This window comes from Mastigoproctus giganteus, chromosome 2 (genome assembly GCF_048544385.1).
Source record: "Mastigoproctus giganteus isolate SK-2022 chromosome 2, ASM4854438v1, whole genome shotgun sequence".
NCBI lineage: Eukaryota > Metazoa > Arthropoda > Arachnida > Uropygi > Thelyphonidae > Mastigoproctus > Mastigoproctus giganteus.
The window spans coordinates 84,906,451-84,929,659 of NC_143576.1; the positions used below are offsets into that span (position 1 = coordinate 84,906,451).

The 23,209-nt window shown below is 39.9% G+C and overlaps 1 protein-coding gene across 1 annotated transcript in view; it reads right to left on the bottom strand.

Moving 5' to 3' along the window:
* Nucleotides 1-23,209, bottom strand: part of LOC150089382 (uncharacterized) — a 119,677-nt gene that overhangs the window by 70,303 nt on the left and 26,165 nt on the right. Inside the window, exon 3 of the mRNA XM_090389964.1 lies at nt 11,751-11,845. Within this exon, the coding sequence (XP_090246090.1) occupies nt 11,751-11,845 (95 nt within the window). The remainder of the gene's footprint in view (nt 1-11,750; nt 11,846-23,209) is intronic.

The following is a 23,209-nucleotide window of genomic DNA, read 5'->3' on the forward strand; positions in this document are numbered from 1 at the left end:
CTTTCTTGCATCAAATGCCTCTACTAATGCTAATCACACAGAGGGCCAATATGGCTGCCGTTACGAGTAGACACGTTTTTACGAGCTCCTGATTTTTGTGTTAAAATATGAGTTTTAAGTGTTTAGTTCGCCAAGAAAAGTGTTCCCGTCGAAAGACATTCATCTGAGGATTACCGAGGTGAGACAATTTTGCAAACTTTTGGGAATTTAGCAAATTACCAGCGTTTTTATCTGTGTCCTTTGTTTGCAAGACTACAATGGTCACCATGTGGCTGGCAGCAGGGCCATAGAGAGGCACCGATTATAAAGCGGAGGCCACGTTGGTAGTGTGCACTCGACTGGGGAGGGTGCCCCAACAGTGTTTTTATCGGGCTGAAAGAGAGCTACAACAATTTGTGCTTTTAACTGTCTTAAACAGCTGAGAAATATGTTTTTAGTGAACTCCCCCCCACCATAAACTTTTCATGGTGAGGAACAAACTCTTCTCCAGTGAATTCTATTGTGTTTTTGGCATCACCATCATCTTCAGCAGCCCCAAAAACGCTATAGAGAACTAATTCCACTGCTCTAGTGCATTCTAACATTTGTTTGTTCTCCCCCCCCACCTGTGGACAGTGGGGGCCAGCACAAAACCTCGCTGACAGACTGTTCAGCCGCTATTCTACCTACAGACCTGCTACCAGCAACAATCTGCACCTTTTCACGAGCCCTCTCACGGGAACCCACAAAACCCCGTTAAACCGAATCGGCTCGATAATCCGGATTTTACCCGATATGGAGGGAAAACCTGATAATAACCAGGACACCATGCAGCAAAACCCAAACGATGATCCCATTATCATCAAACATAAGGATGAAGCGGGTGGACCCCCACTCTGGGGGCCCCCAGACAAGCAAGAGAAAGAATAGGAAGGGAATAGTGCCAAATTTGCAGCGGGAGACACGCTCACACACTGAGCCTAAGGAGCCAAAAGAAATACACAACAACCAGCGAAGTCAAAAAGACGCCGAGGAGAAACAACCGGATCTGCCTCTGGATCCCACCCTGCCAGAGAGCACCGTACATGAAAAATCAATGTTCCTCAAGGCTGCTCTGGAAACACTGTTGAAGGAGCAAACCAATAGGGTGGCCACAGGGCTTAGAGCCCAAATCATCAACTTGTGGAATAAGCTGGATACACTCCTGATAGAAACTTTCCTAGAGAGTGAAAGAGCAACAGCAAAGCTCCAGGCTTATATTGATTGTGGGGCGAACAAAATGCCACAGCACGTCCCCACATACGCCCAAGCACTGAGGACCACAACAATAGAGCAACAGCCGATTCCTGCTGCCCCCAGCAGGAAGAAGGGGCCCCTACTACAACGCCCACATCTAGTCATCTTAAGGCCAGCCACACCAGAGACTCACCATACAAGCGAAGAGATGAAAAACTCGGTAATTACTAACCTTGGTGAAGATTTTAAAACCACCAGAATAAAATCGATGAGGAAGACTCGCAATGTCGGCGTCATTATTGAAACTGAGACACAGGAAGAGGCGAATAAAATCATTGAAAACCAGAAAGTGCCCTCCCTGGGTCTCCATGCAGAGATCCCCAAGAGAAAGGGACCGAGTATTGTAGTTTACGACGCTGGAAGTGACCTCTCTCCAACCCAACTACAGGACGAAATCTACAGAAGAAACCTGCAACACGACATTCCAGATATTGACCCATCGGTGCTAATCACACCTAAATACCAGACAAAGCCTAGAAACGGTAACGCCACAAACTGGGTGATTGAGTTAGCCCCAAGAGCCTGGAAGATAATCAGCCAACAGACACGGATTTACATCAATTGGGGCAGCCACCGCTTTAGAGAGCACGTGGCTGTGCCCAAATGCTTCCAGTGTTGCCGATTCGGCCATACCACACATACGTGTGTGCAACCACAAACCTCCCGAACTTGTGGGCACTGTGCAGACATAGGCCACAACTACAACTCCTGCCCTAATAAAACCGCCCGACCAGCGTGCGCAAACTGCAAAGCCTTGAAACTACCAGCAGATCACTCCATTAGAGACAGAAACTGCCCCGTCTACATAAAAGCCAAAAGTGCTCAACAATCAACAACCGATTATGGGAACTCTTCATAAAAGCAATAATGTAAACACAATGAAATTTGCTCAACATAATGCACAACGGGCTAAAGCTGTTGCCGCGCAACTAAAGAAGAAGGCCAATGAAGACAATCTTGATGTCCTCTTTCTCCAGGAGCCTTACACGCACAAGAAAGAGGTGAAAGGCTATCCCCTCACGTATAAAATAGTTCAGCATGACGGAGATACCCCCTGGGCAACCTTGATAGTTCGCAATCCTGACCTCACGGTAACAAAGATAACTCATCTCTGCAATAAATGGGCTGCCTGTGCCCAAATCATCTCCCCATTAGGAGAATTCTATGCAATATCATTATACTGTCGACCTGGCGAAGACATCCTCCCTGCAATACATTACCTGCAAAACGTTCTCCATGAGCTCCCCAACACCAAAGTAATAGTCTGTGCAGATGTTAACTGCAGGTCGCCGGCTTGGCACAGTGCAACCCCTGACCGACGTGGTACTACTAACAGCCAGCACCTCGAAGAATTCCTCACCAACAATAGCCTGGCAATACTAAACCAGCCGAACAATCCGCCCACCTTCTCAAGCACATTATGGGAAGCAACAATAGATGTAAGCTTTGCTACCCGCTCCATTGCTGGACATATATCTTCATGGAAGGTCAGAGAGGATTGGACAAGCTCTGACCACAGAGTTATTACATTCCAGATGCACCATGCCCTTAACAGACAACCCACACCTAGAATAACCATCAACAGATTCGCCGTGGACAAGGCCAACTGGGAACAATTTCAAGAAGCACTGACTGGTTATGTCCAAACTTTTGACTATGCAACTCTTACCCCGGACCAACACCAACGCGCCATTGTAAACATAATTATAGAGGCTGCAAACGCAACCATCAAAAGGAAGAAACCATCCCCAGGCGCGGTCCCCTGGTGGTGCCCGGAGCTTCAGAGGCTCCGACATGAGGTAAATACACGCAGGAAAAATTTTCAACGAGCAAGAAGATCCTGGCCGGCAGCAGAGGTGCAGGTCCTCAGGCAGCAATACCGTGAGGTCAGGAATGAATACACCGCCTTGATCAGAACACGGAAGAAACGATCCTGGGAAATGCTAGTTTCAACTACCAGGAACGAGTACCCTTGGGGAATTGTATATAAAGTTGCAATGAACAAGCTACCCAAAGGAGGGGTAGTTCCCTCAACTAAAACACCTGCTGGCTTCTATACAAAATCATGGCACCAATCAATAGACAATATCCTCAATACCACCTTTAGGCAACTCCCGACAGCTCACTCCCTGGAGCAGCTCCATCTCTGCGAAGAAAACGCAAACTACAACCCAGTAGAAAGCGAAGACCCATTCACACTAGCAGACCTCTACTTGGCGACCGCCAAAATACGAAACAAGAAAATGCCTGGTGAAGACTATCTGGAACCAGAGATGGTAAAAAAGGCCGTAGAATACATCCCAACAACTATCCTAAATCTATTCAATCACTGTCTCTCTGCAGGCTACTTTCCTCACGACTGGAGATCTGCACGGATCTGACTGATCTGGAAGAACCCGACAAAATCACGGGAACTTCCGGAGTCGTACAGACCTATAGCACTATTACCGGTACTGAGCAAACTATTTGAACACTTACTCCACAACAGAATAGAAACCCACTACCTAGAAGCAGGGCTACGATCCCCCAAACAATTTGGCTTTCGTAGAGGCTGCTCCACTGTAGACGCCTTGGAACGCATAATAACCGCAGCTAACAACTGTAACCACAAATACTTCCTAATGATCTCTGTCGATTTTGCCGGGGCATTTGACTCACTCTGGTGGCCAAGTGTCCTCGGCAGACTCCGGGAGGCAAATATCTCCAATAACCTGTACCACTGTATCAAAACCTATCTATCTGAAAGAAGGATCTCAGTATGTGCTCCCTACTCGCAACTTCCGGGGGTGCCCACAAGGTTCAATCCTGGGGCCACTCCTTGGAATCTGGTGATGGACGGCTTCCTCAATCAGAATCTCAATGGGGCAGATGCACAAGCATTTGCAGACGACCTCGTCCTGATGCTGGAGGCGGACAGCCGGGCACAACTGGAAGCCACTGCAAACCGGGCACAACTGGAAGCCACTGCAAACCGGGCACAACTGGAAGCCACTGCAAACCGGGCAATTGACTCCCTGCAAACCTGGGCGAAACAGAACCACCTAACAATATCACCAACCAAGACATCCTCAATACTCCTCAAGGGTTCTCTCGACACAAGAAGGCCACCACAAATCAAAATAGAAGGAACCACGATTAAACTAACTACAGAACTAAAATACCTCAGAATCGTATTGGATAAAAACTTATCCTTTACGCCACATCTCATCTATCTCCAGAGAAAGATCAGGAACTACTCAGCCCTCATAGCAAGAGTCACACGAAAAGATTGGGGACTACGGAAACAGACCCTGTCTCTTTTACAAGGCTTTTTTCATCCCTGCCATCTCATACGCTGCAGAGATTTGGTACAACAAAGCAAACACGGCTGTGAACAAAAGGAAATTAGAATCAATACAGCGTAGCATCTTGCTCGCCATCACAAGAGCATGCTATACTGTCAGCTCTCATGCGCTGCAGGCCCTGGCAGGATCACTCCCCCTGGAACTGGAAATTGTCCGCTGCGGCATGCTCTTTCAACTGTCCAGAGGTAAAAGTGTATCCTGCATCCGCTTCACTACCGATCCAGCCAACAACAGCAACATAGAGAAAAAACGTCTTATCAACCATCTCCGGCAAACCTGGCAGTCCCGATGGGCAGAATGAACTAAAGGCGCCATAACCCGGAAATTTATCCCGGAAGTTACCCAAGTCTACCCCCACCAGCCGGCCTGGTTCTCACTGGGGCTCTACACCACCTTCCTTCTAACGGACATGGTTCCTTTAATGCCAAACTTTCGACCTTCGGAATAAAAGAATCACCATGCCACTGCGGTGAAAATCAGACATGGACACATCTGATGCATGAATGCCCCCTCTTTGATGATATAAGATGTCACTTTATAACAAAACTATGTTTCAACCCGAAGGATCGGGAACACCTTGTACTGTGGGAGGAGGAGTACTATAGAGCCCTCTCGAAATTTGCGCACGAACTGCTCAGCAGACTACGAGCATTACCACAACTTCCCTAAACTCGACACTGGAACTCTGACAACTGAAACGGACAACAATGACTAGGACTTTATTGGATGAGACCTATATCCCCTTAGTGACACCATCCCACACTGACACCCTGATTATTGGAACAGCAGTGGATGAGATCCTATCCCAACACTGACCAACTAATGGACTGTACACTGTCACAGACCTGAAGAAGCCACAGCTTTGCTACATACACGCCATGTTAGTGATCTGAGCCGGCTCCCTTGTTCAGCCCTTTCTTCTCCCTTACCCGGGGGGGCGACGGCTTTCCAGTCTCCTCCCCTCCTTGCTGACCCCACTCTTCCCTCTGGTGGGGTATGGGCATGCCCCACTGATTCCACCTGGGGGTCGTCTTCCCTATTTACCCCATTCTTCTGTCTTTATCCCCCCCAGTCTTCATTCTCCCTACCCAACTCTATCTGTATGCAAGCGAATGCCCCACACGCCAAAAATAACCGTGTGTAAATTACGCTGTTCGCCCACCATTTTGGCTTTTCTAATTCTAGTGCAATATTCCCATGCAATTTTTTTTTTTTTTTTTAAAAGGTCCTAGCCACTGAAATCCCAGGAAACTAGGTGGCAGGACCTGCCAGAGTGCAAATTTAAACTAGTGGTTATCTGGTCTGCCTCCACGGGGCGAAGTGCGGGCAACGTTGGGCCTCAGCTGGGATCCAGCGGCTAAATGGCCAGAAGAACAATGGTACATAACATAACACACTCACATGATCCACACACTTTTAAATCTCTGGCCTTCCCAGTGAACTGGTACACTCACAATGAAAGCAACGCGGAGATGGGGGAAACCCCTGGTGCCGTTAGACACTTAACACACTTTGCACTTACACTTTGCACTTGTAGGAATCACAACACATGTTGAAGATCTCACCCACAAAGACGAACTCTGTTCTACTGAAAGGAGTGCTCGACATCCACAGACCACCGCAAATAAAGATAGCAGGAGCAACCATCAAACTTGCAAAACAAATACGATATTCAGGAATTACAATCGACAGTAATTTATCCTTCAGCCCTCACATCATCCACCTGAAAGAAAAACTAAGGAATTACACAGCATTAATAGCAAGAGTCTCACGCAGGGACTGGGGATTAAACAGAAAAACCCTGTCCCTCTATTACAAAGCAATTTTCATCCCAGCCATTACCTACGGATCCCCAATATGGTACAAAAAAGCAGGAACAGTAGTAAATAAAAGACACCTGGACACAATCCAGAGTAGCATTATGCTCATCATCTCTCTCGTGCATGCAGAACAGTGAGCACGCACGCCCTCCAGGTCTTGACAGGAGTCCTCCCACTGGACCTGGAGGTGACTCGCTGCAGGCTGATGTACCACCTGTCTAAGGGAACACCCACTACAATCTATGGACTCACCCTAGAACCAAACAACAACCGCAAAGCAGAAAAGCATAGAATCGTGGCTCATCTGCTACAGCTGTGGCAGGACAGATGGACAGCATCAAACAAAGGTGAAGTGACGAAGAGATTCATACCACTGGTTGCCAAAACATATCCAAAAGTCCCCCCCCCCCACTTTATTGGCACTTTATTTTGCCAACATAAATGAAATTTTTACATAAAAATATCTACACAATCCTTTATCTGCGGAATCACCAGATAAAGGAATCACTAGGTGGCAGTGATCACAGTGTGCTGATCTGGGATTTACTTAAATATGTAACTAATACCAGAGGTAAAGGGAAGGATTTTTGCTTTCGTAACGGTGATTATGGTGGTCTGAGAGAGTTTCTAAATTCTATACAGTGGGACTAACTGATGATGTTACCAACAGAAAATTCTAAATGGAAAGCATTCAGAGAATTCATCATGGAAGCTACTAGGCTTTTCATACCAAATAAGAAATACTGTTCAAGGTTTAAGCCTAAATGGATGTCAGATAAACTAATGAGACTCATGGTAGAGAAGAAAAATGCGTGGGATGCATATAAATTATCAGGTGACACAGAAGCCTATGGTAGATATAAGCTAGTCTGTAATCAAGTCACAAAGGAGGTTAGGAAGGCAAAGGCAGATTACGAGAATTCTTTTGCAAAAGTTGCAGAAAAAAACAGCAAACAGTTCTTTACTTATTTAAACTCTAGAAGGAAGGGGATGAATCAGATTGGTCCACTTGATACATCGATGGTTCGACTGTTGTTGATCCTGCTCAGGTTGTTGTTTTTTGTTTTTTTAGGAGCATTAGCAACTAAGGCCATATTGCTCCGGGGATATGCGGTGGTCATTCCCTGACCTTTCCGCATCCTCTGTATTTGGTGGTCACAGGCTCAAACCCCGGTTTAATCAAGAAGCGTGTGCTACGCACTGCTGCTCCTGCCCACCTGGCTACGTAGGCGCCTGATCCTGCTCAGGTAGCTTACAAATTGAACGAGTATTTTGCATCTACATTCATATGAGGAGTTATTCAAGAAGGGGGAATGCCAGAAGTTTATTAAACTTCTGGCAGAGGACTAAATGATTTTATAATAACTGAGAGCAAAGTAGAGGAGAAATTATTTAAGTTAAATGTAAGAAAGGCACCTGGGGTGGATGTAATCTGTCCAGTTATATTAAAGGAGGCAGCAAAGGAAGTAAGCAAACCCTTAGCCATAATTATAAGAGCTTCCTTGGACACAGGGGAGGTCCCCATGAACTGGAGATGTGCAAATGTATCCCAAATTCACAAAGGGGAATCAAAGGGTGATATGGGTAATTACAAACCTGTTAGTTTAACTTCTGTTCCAGGGAAAATAATGGAGTCAATGTAATGTTAAAGCACTGCAGGATCATCTAGACAAGACTGCAATCTTGTATAGTTCAGATACAGCATGGGTTTGTTAAGGGAAAGCATTGTCTGATCAATCTGAGTGTATACAGTCTGTCCTCGTATAGCACGATAGTTGCATTCCTAGAAACCCTCGTGCAATGCAAAATCGTGCAATATAAACAACAGGCCCTATGGGAAAAGTGGGGTTAGGTGCCGACCACCCAAGATTGAACACACATTTGGAACCAAAACATTACCAAACACAATAAATAATCGGGTAATTTTAATCGTTATAAAATACGTAAGTATTTTATAACGATTAAAATACGTAATAAAAATAATATTATATTATAATAAAGTATTTTTAGTATTTTTTAATACTAAAAAAGTATTTTTTACGGATAAAATACGTATTTTATTCGTAAAAAATTTATTATATTAAATAAAATAGTCGTAATAAAATACTTACGTATTATAAAATTACGTAAGTAATTTTATAATACGTAATACGTATTATAATACGTAATTTTATAATACGTAAGTATAAATTATAATACGTAAGTCGTAATAAAATATTGCTAATGCTTTTGCTTCTATCGTAAGCAAACTTGCTTTTTGTTTGATTTTCTATCCAAAGAGATGACAGCCGTTCCATCTCTTCCAATTCTTTGTGTCTTAATCTAATGGATTTTAATTACACTTTGAGTTGTTCCCGCTATGAAAGTTGTTTTTATTTTCTCTGCATTCTTTGTAATTCTCCGTGTTGCCTCATTTAGGTCTGTAGCACGTGCAATATCACATGGTCTTTCATTTCGCTCAAAGCGTTTCACAATTTCATATTTTTTCTCTATCGACAGAAGCGGACTGGCCATAAGCCTTACGGGGGAAACCACGGTGGGCCGGAGGCCGGTGTGATTTTGGCCATAAACCGTAGTATGAGGCCACTATAAATTTTCCCGGGTAAGAATTTTTGACCCAGTCCGCCTCTGTTTATCGATATTGCTTCTTTTTTTTTCTCTCTGAATCTGCAGTGTCTTAGCCAGGACGCTTCCTTTTCACACCTTTTAAGTATTTTACTAATTTTTAGGGAATAAAGGACAATTACAAACGAGGTGGCACGCTTGATACACAGAAACAAAGCTGCGCGCGTGTAGCAACTGAATAAACAACACCGTCAAGGCCGAGATACACTATTAACACCTCACATTTTACTAAAGCACATTTCTGGGGGTTACTACCATAAAACAATAAAAACAATTTCCAGTTGCGTTTCTGCTAGTGGAATCTGTTATAAACTGGTAGTAAACTCCATCTAATTGCATTTGCGATTATATCGATAGCTGGAATTGTGTTGGTTTTTACGTTATTATGGTGAAATGTGTTTCCCCTTCACTGATATAAAACACATAAATACATTTTCAGAATCTTCTTCGTTCCTATCGTGTTGCGTTCAGTTGGAGTGATTCCGCATTCGACTGCCATTTCTTGTAAACACAAAGGCGAATCGTGTATAAGCGAATTCGGTTCGTGTTATATAAGATAACGTTCCCCTATTTATAAATCGTGTATGATCGAATTCGTGTAATGCAAACACGTGTTATACGAGGACCGACTGTACTATGAAATGGTCACAAAGGCACTGGATGCAAAAAAATAATTCTGATATCACATACTTGGATTTCAGGAAAGCTTTTGATACTGTTGCATACTGTTTGATACAGAAGACTGCTTTACAAATTGGAGCAGTATGTATGACAGTAAGGGCAAGTTGCTGCTATGGATAAAGCAATGGTTGAGTTTGTTATTGTTATTTTGGTTTTTTAGGAGCATTAGCAACTAAGGCCATATTGCTCCGGGATATGCGGTGGTCATTCCCTGACCTTTCCGCATCCTCCGTATTTGGTGGTGACGGGCTCGAACCCCGGTCTAATCAAGAAGCGTGTGCTACGCACTGCTGCTCCTTCCCACCTAGCTACGGAGGCGTGATGGTTGAATGGGAGAAGACAGAGTGGTATTCAATGGACACTGCTCTTAGTGGACTAATGTTATTAGTGGAGTCTGTCAGGGTTCGGTGTTGGGCCCATTGTTGTTTTCTGTATTTATCAATGATATTGATGATGATATATCAGGCTTAATGTCCAAGTTTGCAGACGATACGAAGGTTGGCAGGGTTGTAAATGACACTAATGACAGTATGCTACTGCAACAGGATCTAGAAACATTGAGCAGATAGGCTGAGGGGTGGCAACTTAAGTTTAACATTAACAAATGCAAAGTGCTGCATATGGGTAGCACAGTTGGTATGGGTAACATACCAACTGTGCGGTACTACACTCAGAGTAGTGGAGAATGAAAAAGACCTGGGGGTAATTGTGCAGTCAGATATGACATTTTCTGAGCAGTGCACACAGTCTGCAAGAGTAGCTCATGGTGTCTGCATGAATAGCTCAATGATATAGAAGAATTTTGCTAACAGGGATAAGGTGATTATCCCTTTGTATAATGCAATGGTCAGGCCACACCTTGAGTACTGCATACAGGTCTGGAGAGCTCATTTTAGGAAAGTTTAAGAGCCGCTGAAACGAGTACAGAGAAGGGTAACAAGATTGGCAAGGGGAATAAAGGGTTTCTGTTAGTAATAAAGGCTAAAGTCTGCAAATTGCAGAGTCTGGAGACTAGGCACCTGTGAGGTGATCTGATTGAGGTTTATAAACCCTTGATTGGTTTGAGAAAGCTCAATGCTGATGGGATTCTTCCTCTTGCCCAGATTAATTGCCCGATGGGACATAAATTCAAATTGAGGAAAGGCAGTTGTAGAATAGACAATACGAATTTGACTGTAGCCAGCGGGTGGCTGATTGCTGGAACAAACTTCCATCTGTCGTTGCAAAAACTGCGAGCTTAAATAAATTCAAGACAGAACTAGACAAACATTTGGAGTGAATGGATGGCTGAAGTGGGAGGATTTTTTTTTTTTTTTTTTTTTTTGGCTGATGCTGTATAAGCTCGCTTTCTTGCATCATATGCCTCTGCCAATGCTAACTATGGAGAGAATAAGTATTGAAGTGTTCTGCAGGATATCATAGAGGTAATTCCTCATTTCATAGTTAATAATAAATAACTTTTATGTTTTTGCCATATTTACACATTTTTCTTTCTTTTTAAAATTATCATTAGTTCTGATTATCTAGAGAGATTTATTCACCCTTCCCACTCCAAGATAACTGGGAGTCTATTATACATGTATAGAATTTTACACATGAATGTATTAAAACAGATGTTGGATAACATTTATTTTCCCTAGGTGAATTTGAGCATGATTCTTATTTATTACAAATTAACTTTTTTTACACTTTATTAAGGCCTCTAAACATTCAGTTAAGTGATTAATAAATTCACTAATGAACTTTACTGTGTTTTTTCATACATTTTATTGAAATATTTATTGTTTTTCCCTTAACCCCCTTTACTCTTGCCAACAGCTTTGCAAAACAGGGTACTTTCAAAAATGTGTCCTGTGTGGTTGGCAAAGGATTACTTTCCAACCACATAATATCTTAAAAAATCTTATCAGTTTTAAAAATAATGGATAATCAACATTCTACTGTACACAAATTACTTAAATTTCAAAATTATAATAAAAGCAGAATTTTTTTTCTTAATCCTTACATGAACTTACTGCAGGCTGCATCATCTGGGCTTTGTTTACTTTCTAATGGGCTCAGAATACTGAAATAGACCTTATCTTGATATAAAAGGTTTTTCTGTTCAAATAAAATACATACATTAAGCATTTTATTCACTAAGCATCTTTTTTTTTGTAAGGAGAAAATATATTAAAAAAAAAAAAAAAAAAAAAGCCTGCCAAAGGTGTGTCATAATCAATTATACAGTATATAAAATGAAACAAAATAAGTTGTTCTTCAGAGTCACAAACAGTTTGATATTTATGGAAGATAATGGATTATTTATAATCCTGTTGCCATGAATGTTAATTCATTCAAACAGCCTCTGGTATGAAATTATTTTGTTTTTGTAATCAGAACACAAATGCCATGCAATAATCTCATATGTGTTTTAAAACACATGAAATCAAAGTAATATCACACACAAAAGTTAACAGCCTATATAAATTATATATATATATATATATATATTTTTTTTTTTTTTTTGACTGAAGCTAGACAAGTCAGCTTCCTTGGAATTTGTTTATTTATTCTGATCACTGATGCAGAAATGTTCAATTAACTCATTGAAAACCATTTCTCAGCTGTAAAAGTGTGACTGTCTGAATATTTCCCAACACAAAATGTAGTTCATTTTCTGATGAATTTATTGTAGTGCATATTATATACACACAGGAGAACACTGCTAAAATAACTGACACAAAAATAATCAAAATTAAGTAAACAGAATTTGTTATTATGAATGACAACTGATAAGCTGGGAATAAGTATCTGAGAGTAAATTAGGAAAATCTACTCTATTTCATTTTACTATGTTGTTGTTGCTGCTCTGGAGGTTTAATGGCACATAAGCTGCTAAAGCTATAATGTGCCTATTCACTTATTATATTAAGACATGAGTTTTCCCTAAATCAAAAGAAAATCTGAAATCAGAAATAATTGAAAAGCCCAGTTTGCCTGAGAAAGTCAAAAAATTCAGAAATATTTGCCTTATCACCAATGAGATTTTCAAGAGTTATTGGTTTATGAAGTTTAACCAGTGAGATCAAGGATGAAGTTCTGGCTTGTTTATAATAGGGGCAGCCAATAAGAATATGTTTTACAGTCAAATTATTAGAACAATGTGTACATTGTGGTGGATCATCTCCTGCGAGTAAATGAAGGTGGGTCAGATGTGTATGTCCTATTCTTGCCCTTGAAAGGACTACTTCTTCTCGTCTCGATGTACGGATACTGGAGCGCCAAATTTTCAGATCATGTTTAAACTGAAAGAGTTTATTATTAGTCTGAGAGTGCCACAGTGCTGTCCATTGTGATAGGCAAGCAGCATGAATGGTTAGTGCATAATCTGATGCTGGAACAGGGATATTGGTTAAATCAAAGGTAGTTGGATTTTTTGCAGCTTTATCGGTCACTTCATTGCCTAAAATACCGGAATGGGCTGGAATCCAGCAAAAAGTGACCAGTTGGTTTCGTTCTTTAATTTTCAGTAATAAGCTTCTGATTTCATCTAGAACAGGGTGAACTTTATCTGAAGAATTACATAACGACGTAATTGAGCTGAGTGAATCAGTGTAAATAACTGATTTTAAGGAACTGTCAGAGCAGAAATTTTCTAAAGCCAGTTTAATTGCATATAATTCAACAGAAAATATACTAAAATCTGATGGAAGGGAAACTGATACAATTGTATTCGGAAACACTGCAGCTGCTCCAACATTTGAATTAGATTTAGAGCCATCTGTATAGATTGGGGAGAAATCAGTATATCTTTGAGTGTGAACTGCATGAATTTGTTTGACATTTGATGCTTGCAAAGTATTCTTTCTCCATTGACAGAGGTAAGTGACACAGGTTGGAAGAGGAGGAGGAGTCCATGGTGGCTGAGTACATGTGGCTACTTGTTGTACGGAATGGACGGAAATATTCCAAACTTGCTCCAATTCAAGAAGGCGAAGACCAGCTGGCTTTACTATGCTAGGTTTGTTTCTGTATAGGATTTCTAACGGTGGGTTGAAAAGGTATGACTGAACGGGATGAGAGGCACAACTTTGTATCTTGACAGCATATTTGAGTAACAGTGTTTTCCTGCGTAAAGTTAGTGGGGCTCGTGAGCATCAATGTAGAGACTATGTGCTGGCGACGTTCTGAATGCACCAATTGCAATTATCAGGAAGATGCTAAACAGGAAGATGCTTCCTGTTTAGCATCTTCCTGTTGCATTTGATAATCCTCTATGGCAATTTAGACTGCACAATTCAACATCATCTGTCACTCATTTGAAGCAGTCTGGATTCCATTTCTGACTGAAGACATTCTTGAGTAATATGTTTGATAGTTTGCCTTTCAGCATTGCAATCACACTGTGGTGAAGATATTTTATTCCACTTGTAAAGGAAATCTGCACAATCCATGATTAGTTTTTACCCCTGGGGCTCAACATCTGGTGAGTATGGGCTTGGCACACTCAGGGTCCTGAGCTAGATATCATCATATCATCATTCTTCTCTTTCTTGGTGATTCCCTTCTACTTCTGACTCTTGTTCTCTCTCACTCTCTCTCACTCAGGGTAACTCAGAATTTTTTTTTTTTTTTTGGCTGGTGCAGCAAAAGCCTCAGGCTTCCTTGCACCATTTGGCTAATAATAATAATAATATCTGGTTTAGTGTTATCCAAGTCTTATGAGGCAAGTTGAATCCAGTTGGTTTATCTGTTATGCATAGTATATTACTAGATTCTGAAGGCAGGAACAATTTCCATTCATGTGACCATTGGTCAATCAGATTAAAATTTTCAGCTATTAGATTCTCAGCTGTTCTAATTGGAGGATGTCTGGAGCAAAGTCTGTTTATATTTAAATCAGTAATATCTTTGTGAATAGGCAGTTGCAAGTTTTCAGATATCTTATGATATTCCCTAACCAATGCTACGAAGTTTTGGTTGGGGAATGTGACTTAGAATGGAAAGCCATTGAGTAGGTGTGGACTTGATTGTGCCTGAGATTAAGTGCATGGTATTATTCAGTGGTATATTGATCATTTTAGCATGTAGGCTATTTAACCAGACAGGAGTACAATATTCATTACAATATGAATACAATATTCAGCTGACAGTAGACAAGTCCGACAGCTAAGCAGTGAAGAGTCGTTGCTCTGGAACCCTGTATTGTACCACAGTTTCTGGAGGATGTTATTTTGAGTTTTCTATTCTGCAGTAGTCTTTAACAGATGCACTTTAAAAGACAAAGTTCTATCAAGTGTTACATCCAGGTACTTAGGGTATCTGTCATGTTGTAGAAGAGAATTATCAAAGTACACCCTAAAATCTGTGGTAGCCATTTTACTGTTAAGATGGAAACAAGCAACCTCTGTTTTATTCATGCTAGGTTGGAGCCTCCATTTACAAAAGTAATTTCCAAGAGTATTTAAACCATTTGTAAGTATTTCTTCTATTTTTTGTACGGATGCATGTCTTGTAGCTAATGCCTAGTCATCAGCAAATCCCAATTTTCTTCACCTTGTCTCAAACATGTTGGCAATTAAAGTGGGGCCAGTACCAAACCTTGAGGTAGTCTGTTATTAAGTTTCTTTTGCCTACTCACTGCACTACCCATAATGATTTTTGAATAGTCATTATCAATATGTTATCTATAAGTCGAGCTGTGATCTAGCAGGGTATGACTTGGGAGTAATTTGTAGATTGCTCCTTCTCTCCAAACAGTATCATATGCAGCCAAGAGAGCAACGAATGCAACAGATGTTTTAATGCATCACTGAAAACCTGCCTCATTAGAGAAAGGACTTGATCAGTACAGCTTCGTTAAGGCCTGAAACCTGCTTGCTCAATAAGTATTTGCTCTAATATTTTTGGACTAATTCTATTTAGAAGGAGTCGTTCCAGTAGTTTGTAGAACAAAAATAATGATTGTTCGATAGCTCTCCAACCTATCATTATGTTGGTGGTTCGACTGTTGACCCTTTTGCATCTACATTCACACATGAGGAATTCTGTAAAGAAGGAGAGGGCAGAAGTTTACTAAACTTTTAACAGAGAACTAAATGATTTTGTAATAGCGGAGAGCAAAGTGGAGGAGAAATTGTTGAAGCAAAACATAAAAAAGGCACCTGGGGCAGATGGAATCTATCCAGTTATATTGAAGGAGGCAGCGAGGGAAGTAAGCAAACCCTTAGCCTGAATTATGAGAGCATCCTTAGATTCAGGGGAGGTCCCCACAGACAGGAGATGTGCAAATGTATCCCCAATTAACAAATGGGGTTCAAAGGGTGATGCAAATAATTATAGACCTGTTAGTTTAACTTCTGTTCCGAGGAAAATAATGGAGTCACTGGTTCAAGGAAGAAGTGATGCAGGATCACCTAGACAAGACTGCAGTAATAGTTCAGACACAGCATGGATTTGTTAAGGGAAAGTCATGTCTGACGAATTTGATTGGATGCTATAATGTAGTCACAAAGGAACTGGATACAAAAAATAATTTTGATATCATATACTTGGATTTCAGGAAAACTTTTGATACTATTGCACATGGAAGACTGCTGTACAAATTGGAGTGGTATGGCATTAAGGGCAAGTTGCTGCAATGGATAAAGGGATGATTGAGTGGATAATGGAATAATGGAGTCACTGGTTCAAGGAAGAAGTGATGCAGGATCACCTAGACAAGACTGCAGTAATAGTTCAGACACAGCATGGATTTGTTAAGGGAAAGTCATGTCTGACGAATTTGATTGGATGCTATAATGTAGTCACAAAGGAACTGGATACAAAAAATAATTTTGATATCATATACTTGGATTTCAGAGAGTGGTAATAAATGGACACTGCTCTAAGTGGACTAATGTTATTAGTGGAGTCCCCCAAGGTTCGGTGCTGGGACCATTGTTGTTTTGTGTATTTATTAATGATGTCAATCAAGGTATATCAGGCTTAATGTCCAAGTTTGCAGATGATACAAAGGTTGGCAGGGTTGTTAATGATAGTAAACACAGTATGCTACTGCAACAGGATCTAGAAAAGTTATGTATATGGGCTGAGAAGCGGCAACTGAAGTTTAATATTGACAAATGCAAAGTACTGCATATGGGTAGCAGTAACCCAAGGGAAACGTACCAACTGTGTGGTACTACACTCAGGGAGGTGGAGAATGAAAAAGGACCTGGGGATAATTGTGCAGTCAGATATGAAGTTCTCTGAGCAGTGCAAACGGGCTGTCGGAGCAGGTCATGGAGTTTTGTCAATGATATATAAGAATTTTGCTAGCAGAGACAAGGAGGTGATTAAACCTTTGTAGAAGGCAAAGGTCAGACCACACCTTGAGTACTGCATACAGGTCTGGAGGCCTCATTTTTTAGGGAAGGATGTAGAGTTGCTAGAACGAGTACAGAGAAGCACAAAAGATTGGTGAGAGGAACAAAGGGGTTCTCTTACCAGGAGAGGCTTAAATTCTGTCAGTTGCAGCATCTCGAGACTAGGCACCTACCTGTGAGGTGATCTGATTGAGGTGTACAAGGCCTTGAATGGTTTGAGCAGGCTCAATGCTGATGGCATACTTCCACTTGCTGGGATTAAGAACCTGAGGGGGGGGGGGGCATAGATTAAAATTGAGGAAAGACAGTAGTAGAATAGATGTGCAGAAGTTTGCCTTTAGCCAGCGGGTAGTTTATTGCTGGAACAGACTTCCATCTGTTGTTGTGGAAGTTGATAGCTTAAATAAATTCAAACATTTGGAGTGACCGGATGGGTGAAATGGGAAGGTTTTTCTTTCCTGCATCATATCCCTCAACCAATGCTAATGAGGCTTGCCTAACTTCAAAATAGCAATTTTTGTTTGTTGGAATACGTGGGGCAGTTTACCAGTCTGAAGGTAAACTCCACAGTCATGTGTTTCTCCTACAGTTAATTAGAAATTGTGGATGTATTCCATCAAACCCTGGAGCTTTACCAGCTTTAATGTCGTTTAGTGCAGTTGTAATATATTGTCATTGGTGAGGGGATGGGAATATTCTGACTCTCACTCAAGATAACTTCCTTACATCACTTTGCCAATACTAATAATGCTAAATGGAGAGAACCATCTTAAAAATGCACTGGATTTATAGACTGTTATCACCACCACAACTTATATAGCAGCTTCTTTCAGTAAACCGCTAGTATAAACTTTTAGGAACACCTGATTTACTCTTTAATATAAATCCATTTGTTTTAGTATAACCATTCCCTGTGTTAGCTGTGACATCCACTGGCCTGTTTACAGTATTAGTGGTTAAAGTACAGAGAATGTATAGTGTTATAAAATTAAAATGTAACCCAATTTGTAATACAAAATTCTATTAAAATCAAATGCAGAATTTAATTAAAATAGTTACACAGAATGTGCTGGAAACATTCATCTTGCTTGTATAGATACGCATTCACAATTTTTAATGTTTAATGCAATTCTCTATGAAGAATGTGTTCGTTAATGATGTGAATGCATCTCTCAGCTTTTCTTTAACTGATCCAGAATGTGGATTTTTTGTACAAACCTTAATCTTGAGTGCATTCCACAGATAAAAATAGAGAGGTGACAAAATTAACACATTCTTCTTTGGAAATCTACTGTTATACACCAAACTAATAAATACTGTACTGATCTTCAAATACCATAGCTACCACAGCAAAACTGCCTTCTACTGCCCATCTAAAAATATCTCACTCCATAACTATATGTTATTCTATTGCCACAGTTACCTCTGTACTCACCACTGATCATTGAATTACATAATAAATGAATACTCTGTACAATTTTTTGCTAGCATTTATGCAGGAATATATTCTAAAATAATTGCATCAATTTAATTATATAATTAAATTGTTTACTTCTTTCATCCTTAATTATTTTATAATTAAAAATTCTCTTGCCATCTCTCTCTCTCTCACTTCTTGCAAATGAAGATTATAAGGATTCAAACATGAGTATGCTGTGGAAATTACATGCTCTGAAATGCAAAACTGCAGCACATTTTATTTTAAGTATTAAAAAAATTTTTTGTTACTAATTGTGTTATTATTAAAAATAATAAAACATAATAGTATTCTATTATATTTCCAAATACCAAGGTTTCTTTACATATATATATATATATATATATATATTTTTTTTTTTTTTGATATGTCACAGTACTTATAAAATTCAACTTCAATTTTTAATACACATTTTTCAGGTTTAAAAATGAAATGAAAATTTAGATCAAAAAATGAAACACCTCAGGAACTAAATTTCAAAAATGTAAAGCAGCAGTTCTGAATAAAAAAAAATACAATTATAATTATATAATTTTATTATAGTTAAAATTATAATAAAAATGAGAGAGAGACAAAACAGCACGAATGAAGAGACAAGCCTACAATAATTTGAAGAAAGTGCAGGTACATACATGTAAAAGAGCTCACTGATATCAGAATCAATGAATGAAAATCATTTTATAGCATCAATTATGAAATACCAGGTGGTTATAAAATAAGTTTCCCTATTCAGAAGATCCGTGTCAAAACAGTTAGTACTGTGAAAATTGGCGAGTATGTCATTTAAGGTATGGGGAAGTGATCTGTAGAAGAAAGAAATCAGTTCAAATTTCTGCCACCAGGGGAAAACGGCACTGCACATATGTAAAAGTTGTCATTTACTTCAAGACATGTGCTTATGCAAATGACATCCTGTTACATAAAAGCAGAAGGCCAAAGCCACCATCAATAACCATTATGGCTCTTACAAAAAAGGAACACGCTCTTTTAGTAAAACTGTTCTACCAGAATAACAGTAATGCCAATGCAGCACTACATGAATATCGGAAACTTAAAGGCTTGTGTAAAGGACCTTTGACACCACTGGGGCTTCGAAAATTAATAAAGAAATTTGAAGCGACCAGGGAGTTAGGTGTAATTCCAGGCAGGGGACGACCACATATCGGAACGGAGGTAGTGCATGAAGTGGCAGTTGCAATGGTTAGAATGCGAAACACTACCAGTCAGTAGTGCCAGAGGTGTGTCAAAAGACTTCACCCTTCCTTGGTCTATTGTACATAAAGTGCTTCCAATTATTTTACGCTGGTTCATGTAGAAGATTCATGTAGTGCAAGAACTAGTCTTGTGATCAGCAACAAATAGACTTTGCTCTTTGATTTCTGACTCGTATGGAATGTGACGATACATGGGCTCTAATGATCGTGTGGTCTGATGAGGCACATTTCACCCTTCGTGGGGCTATAAATGCAAAAAACTGTCGAATATCGGTAACTTCTTGTCCATCTGCTGTGCATGAAAGACCACTACAAAGTCCATATGTTACAGTATGGTGTGGATTCAAAGCAGAGTTTATAATCAGACCATTTTTCTTTGAAAAGTCTAAACCTGATGGCCCCATAATGTGTATGGTAACTAGTGCATGGTACTGCGCTCTTCTAAGAGATCACATTATTCCCACTCTGCAAGAAAGGCAATGCTTGGAGACTGTAGTGTTCATGCAAGATGGTGCCCCTCCCCACATTGGTCAACAAATGAAGGAACTGCTCCATTCAACATTCGGAAATGATTGCATCATTTCTAGAGACTTTCCGCAGTTCTGGCCAGCCCAATCACAGATCTCAATCCCTGTGATTTCTAGCTATGGGGATACCTGAAAGACAGAGTTTACCATGGCAGCATACAGATGCTTGTCAATTTGAAAGCAAACATTAAACAGCATATAGCCAACATCCCCAATGAGATGCTACATGAAACTGTCGCATACTGTCCTCCGTTTTCAGAGTGTCATCTCAAGTGAAGGAAAGCACATAGAACAATATCTGTAGATTTCTAAGTTCTGATATTAAAATCTAATCCTAAGTTCTGATATTAAAATCTAATCCTAAGTTAAGTATTTCATCTCATGTTTACAGTGCTAATTTTTCCCATGGTGGCAGAAATTTTAACTAATTTTTTTTCTTCTACAAACCGCTTCCCCATATTCTAAATGACATCCCACTGATTTTCACAGGACTATGTATAACTGTTTTGACACTAGGGTCTCCTGAATAGGGAATCTTATTTTATAGCCACCTGGTATTATTGATGTAATAGTAATAGAGGCATGTGACGCAAGAAAGCAAGTGTATGAGCTTATGCAGCATCAGCAAAAAAAAAAAAAAAAAATTCACACAACCGTTCCCTCTAAAAGTTTGCCCAGTTCCTCCTTGAATTTATTTAAGCTATCAACTTCCACAACGACAGATCGAAGTTTGTTCCAGCAATTAACCACCTACTGGCTAAAGGAAAATTTCCACACATTTATTCTACAACCGTCTTTTCTCATTTGAATTTATGGCCCCTTAAGTTTGAAATCTGAGCAAGCGGAAGAATCCCATCAGAAGTCAGTGTGCTCAACCCATTCAAGGCCTTATACACCTCAATCAGATCACCTCACAGGTGCCTAGTCTCCAGCCGCTGCAGTTTGAAGAAGTTAAGCCTCTCTTGGTAAGAGGACCCCTTCATTCCCCTCACAAATCTTTTTGCCCTTCTTTGTACTCATTCCAGCAAATCTACATCCTTCCTAAAATGAGACCTCTAGATCTGTACACAGTATTCAAGGTGTGGCCTGACCATTGCCTTGTACAACGGGATAATCACCTCCTTTTCCCTGCTAGCAAAATTCCTGTATATCATTGACAAAACCCCATGACTTGCTCTTGCAGCCTATCTGCATTGCTCAGAAAACTTCGTATCTGACTGCACATTTACTCCCAGGTCTTTTTCATTTTTTACCACCCTAAGTGTAGTACCACACAGTTGGTACGTTCCTCTGGGGTTACTTCTACCCCATATGCAGTACTTTGCATTTGTCAATGTTAAACTTCAGCTGCCACTTCTCAGCCCACCTGCCCAAATTTTCTAGATCCTGTTGCAGCAGCACACTGTCATTAACAACCCTACCAATCTTTGTATCATCTGCAAGCTTCAACAATAAGCCTGATATACCTTCATCAATATCATTGATAAATATACAAAACAACAGTGGGCTCAACACCAAACCCTGTGGGATTCCACTAATAACATTAGTCCACGAAGAGCAGCATCCATTGATTACCACCCTCTGTCTTCTCCCACTCAACCACCCTTTTATCCACTGTAGCAACTTGCCCTTAATACCATTCCGCCCCAATTTGTACAGTAGTCTTCCATGTGCAACAGTGTCAAAAGCCCTCCTGAAATCCAAGTATATGATATCAAAATTATTTTTTGCATCCAGTTCCTTTGTAACAACATCATAGTATCCAATCAAATTTGTCATACAAGACTTTCCCTTAAAAAACTCATGCTGTATCTAAATTATTGATACAGTCTTGTCTACATGATTCTGCAATGCATCTTTTACCAGTGACTCCATTATTTTACCCGGAACAGAAGTTAAACTAATTGGTCTGTAATTAGTTGTGTCACCCTTCCATCTCCCTTTGTGAATTTGGGGCACATTTGCAATCTGTGGGGACTTCCCCTGAGTCCAAGTATGCTCTCATAATTATGGCTAAGGGTTTGCTTAGTTCCTTTGCTGCCTCCTTTAATATATCTGGATAGATCCTATCCACCCCAGGTGCCTTTCTTATGTTTAACTTCAACAATTTCTGCTCCACTTTGCTCTCAGTTATTGCAAAATCATTAAGCACCCTGTTACAATTTGATAAACTTCTGGCATTTTCCTTCCTTAATAACTCCTCATGTGTGAATGTCAATTTAAAGGAAACTAAATTTTTGGACCTTTTGAAATTTAGGTCCTGAGAAAATATCTCAGGAACTAAATTTCAAAAATGTAAAGCAGCAGTTCTGAATAAAAAAAAAATATATATAATTATAATATATTTTTATTATAGTTAAAATTATAATAAAAATAACAGAGAATGAGAGACTGACAAAATGAAAAGAGACAAGCCTGTAACAATTTGAAGGCCTGCAGGTACATGTAAAAGAACTGACTGGTATCAGAATCTGTGAATGAAAATCACCGTTCACAGAATGTGACAAATTATAGCAGTTATGAAATATTACTACAATTTAGAAGAAACTAGATTTTGGGACCAGGAAATGTCTCAGAAACTAAATTTCAAATATGTAAAGCAGTAGGTCTTAATAAAAAATAATATAGTTAAAATTATAATTAGATTACTTAGTATATTTCTGATAACTTAGTTAACTTCAATCCTTCTAAAACTCAGTCCTTTCTTATATCTCACAAAAAAAGTGCAAAACTGCTCCTGTGCTTATCTTCCACATCTGCATATAAAGTTTGGATTAATGAAGAATTTTGTTAAGGTTCTGGATAAAAAGGAAGTGGATTCTGTTACCTAAGGGAAGTGTTTCCCAATTTAACAGATGCAAAATTGAAAGAGGGAATTTTGAGTGGGCTTCAAATAA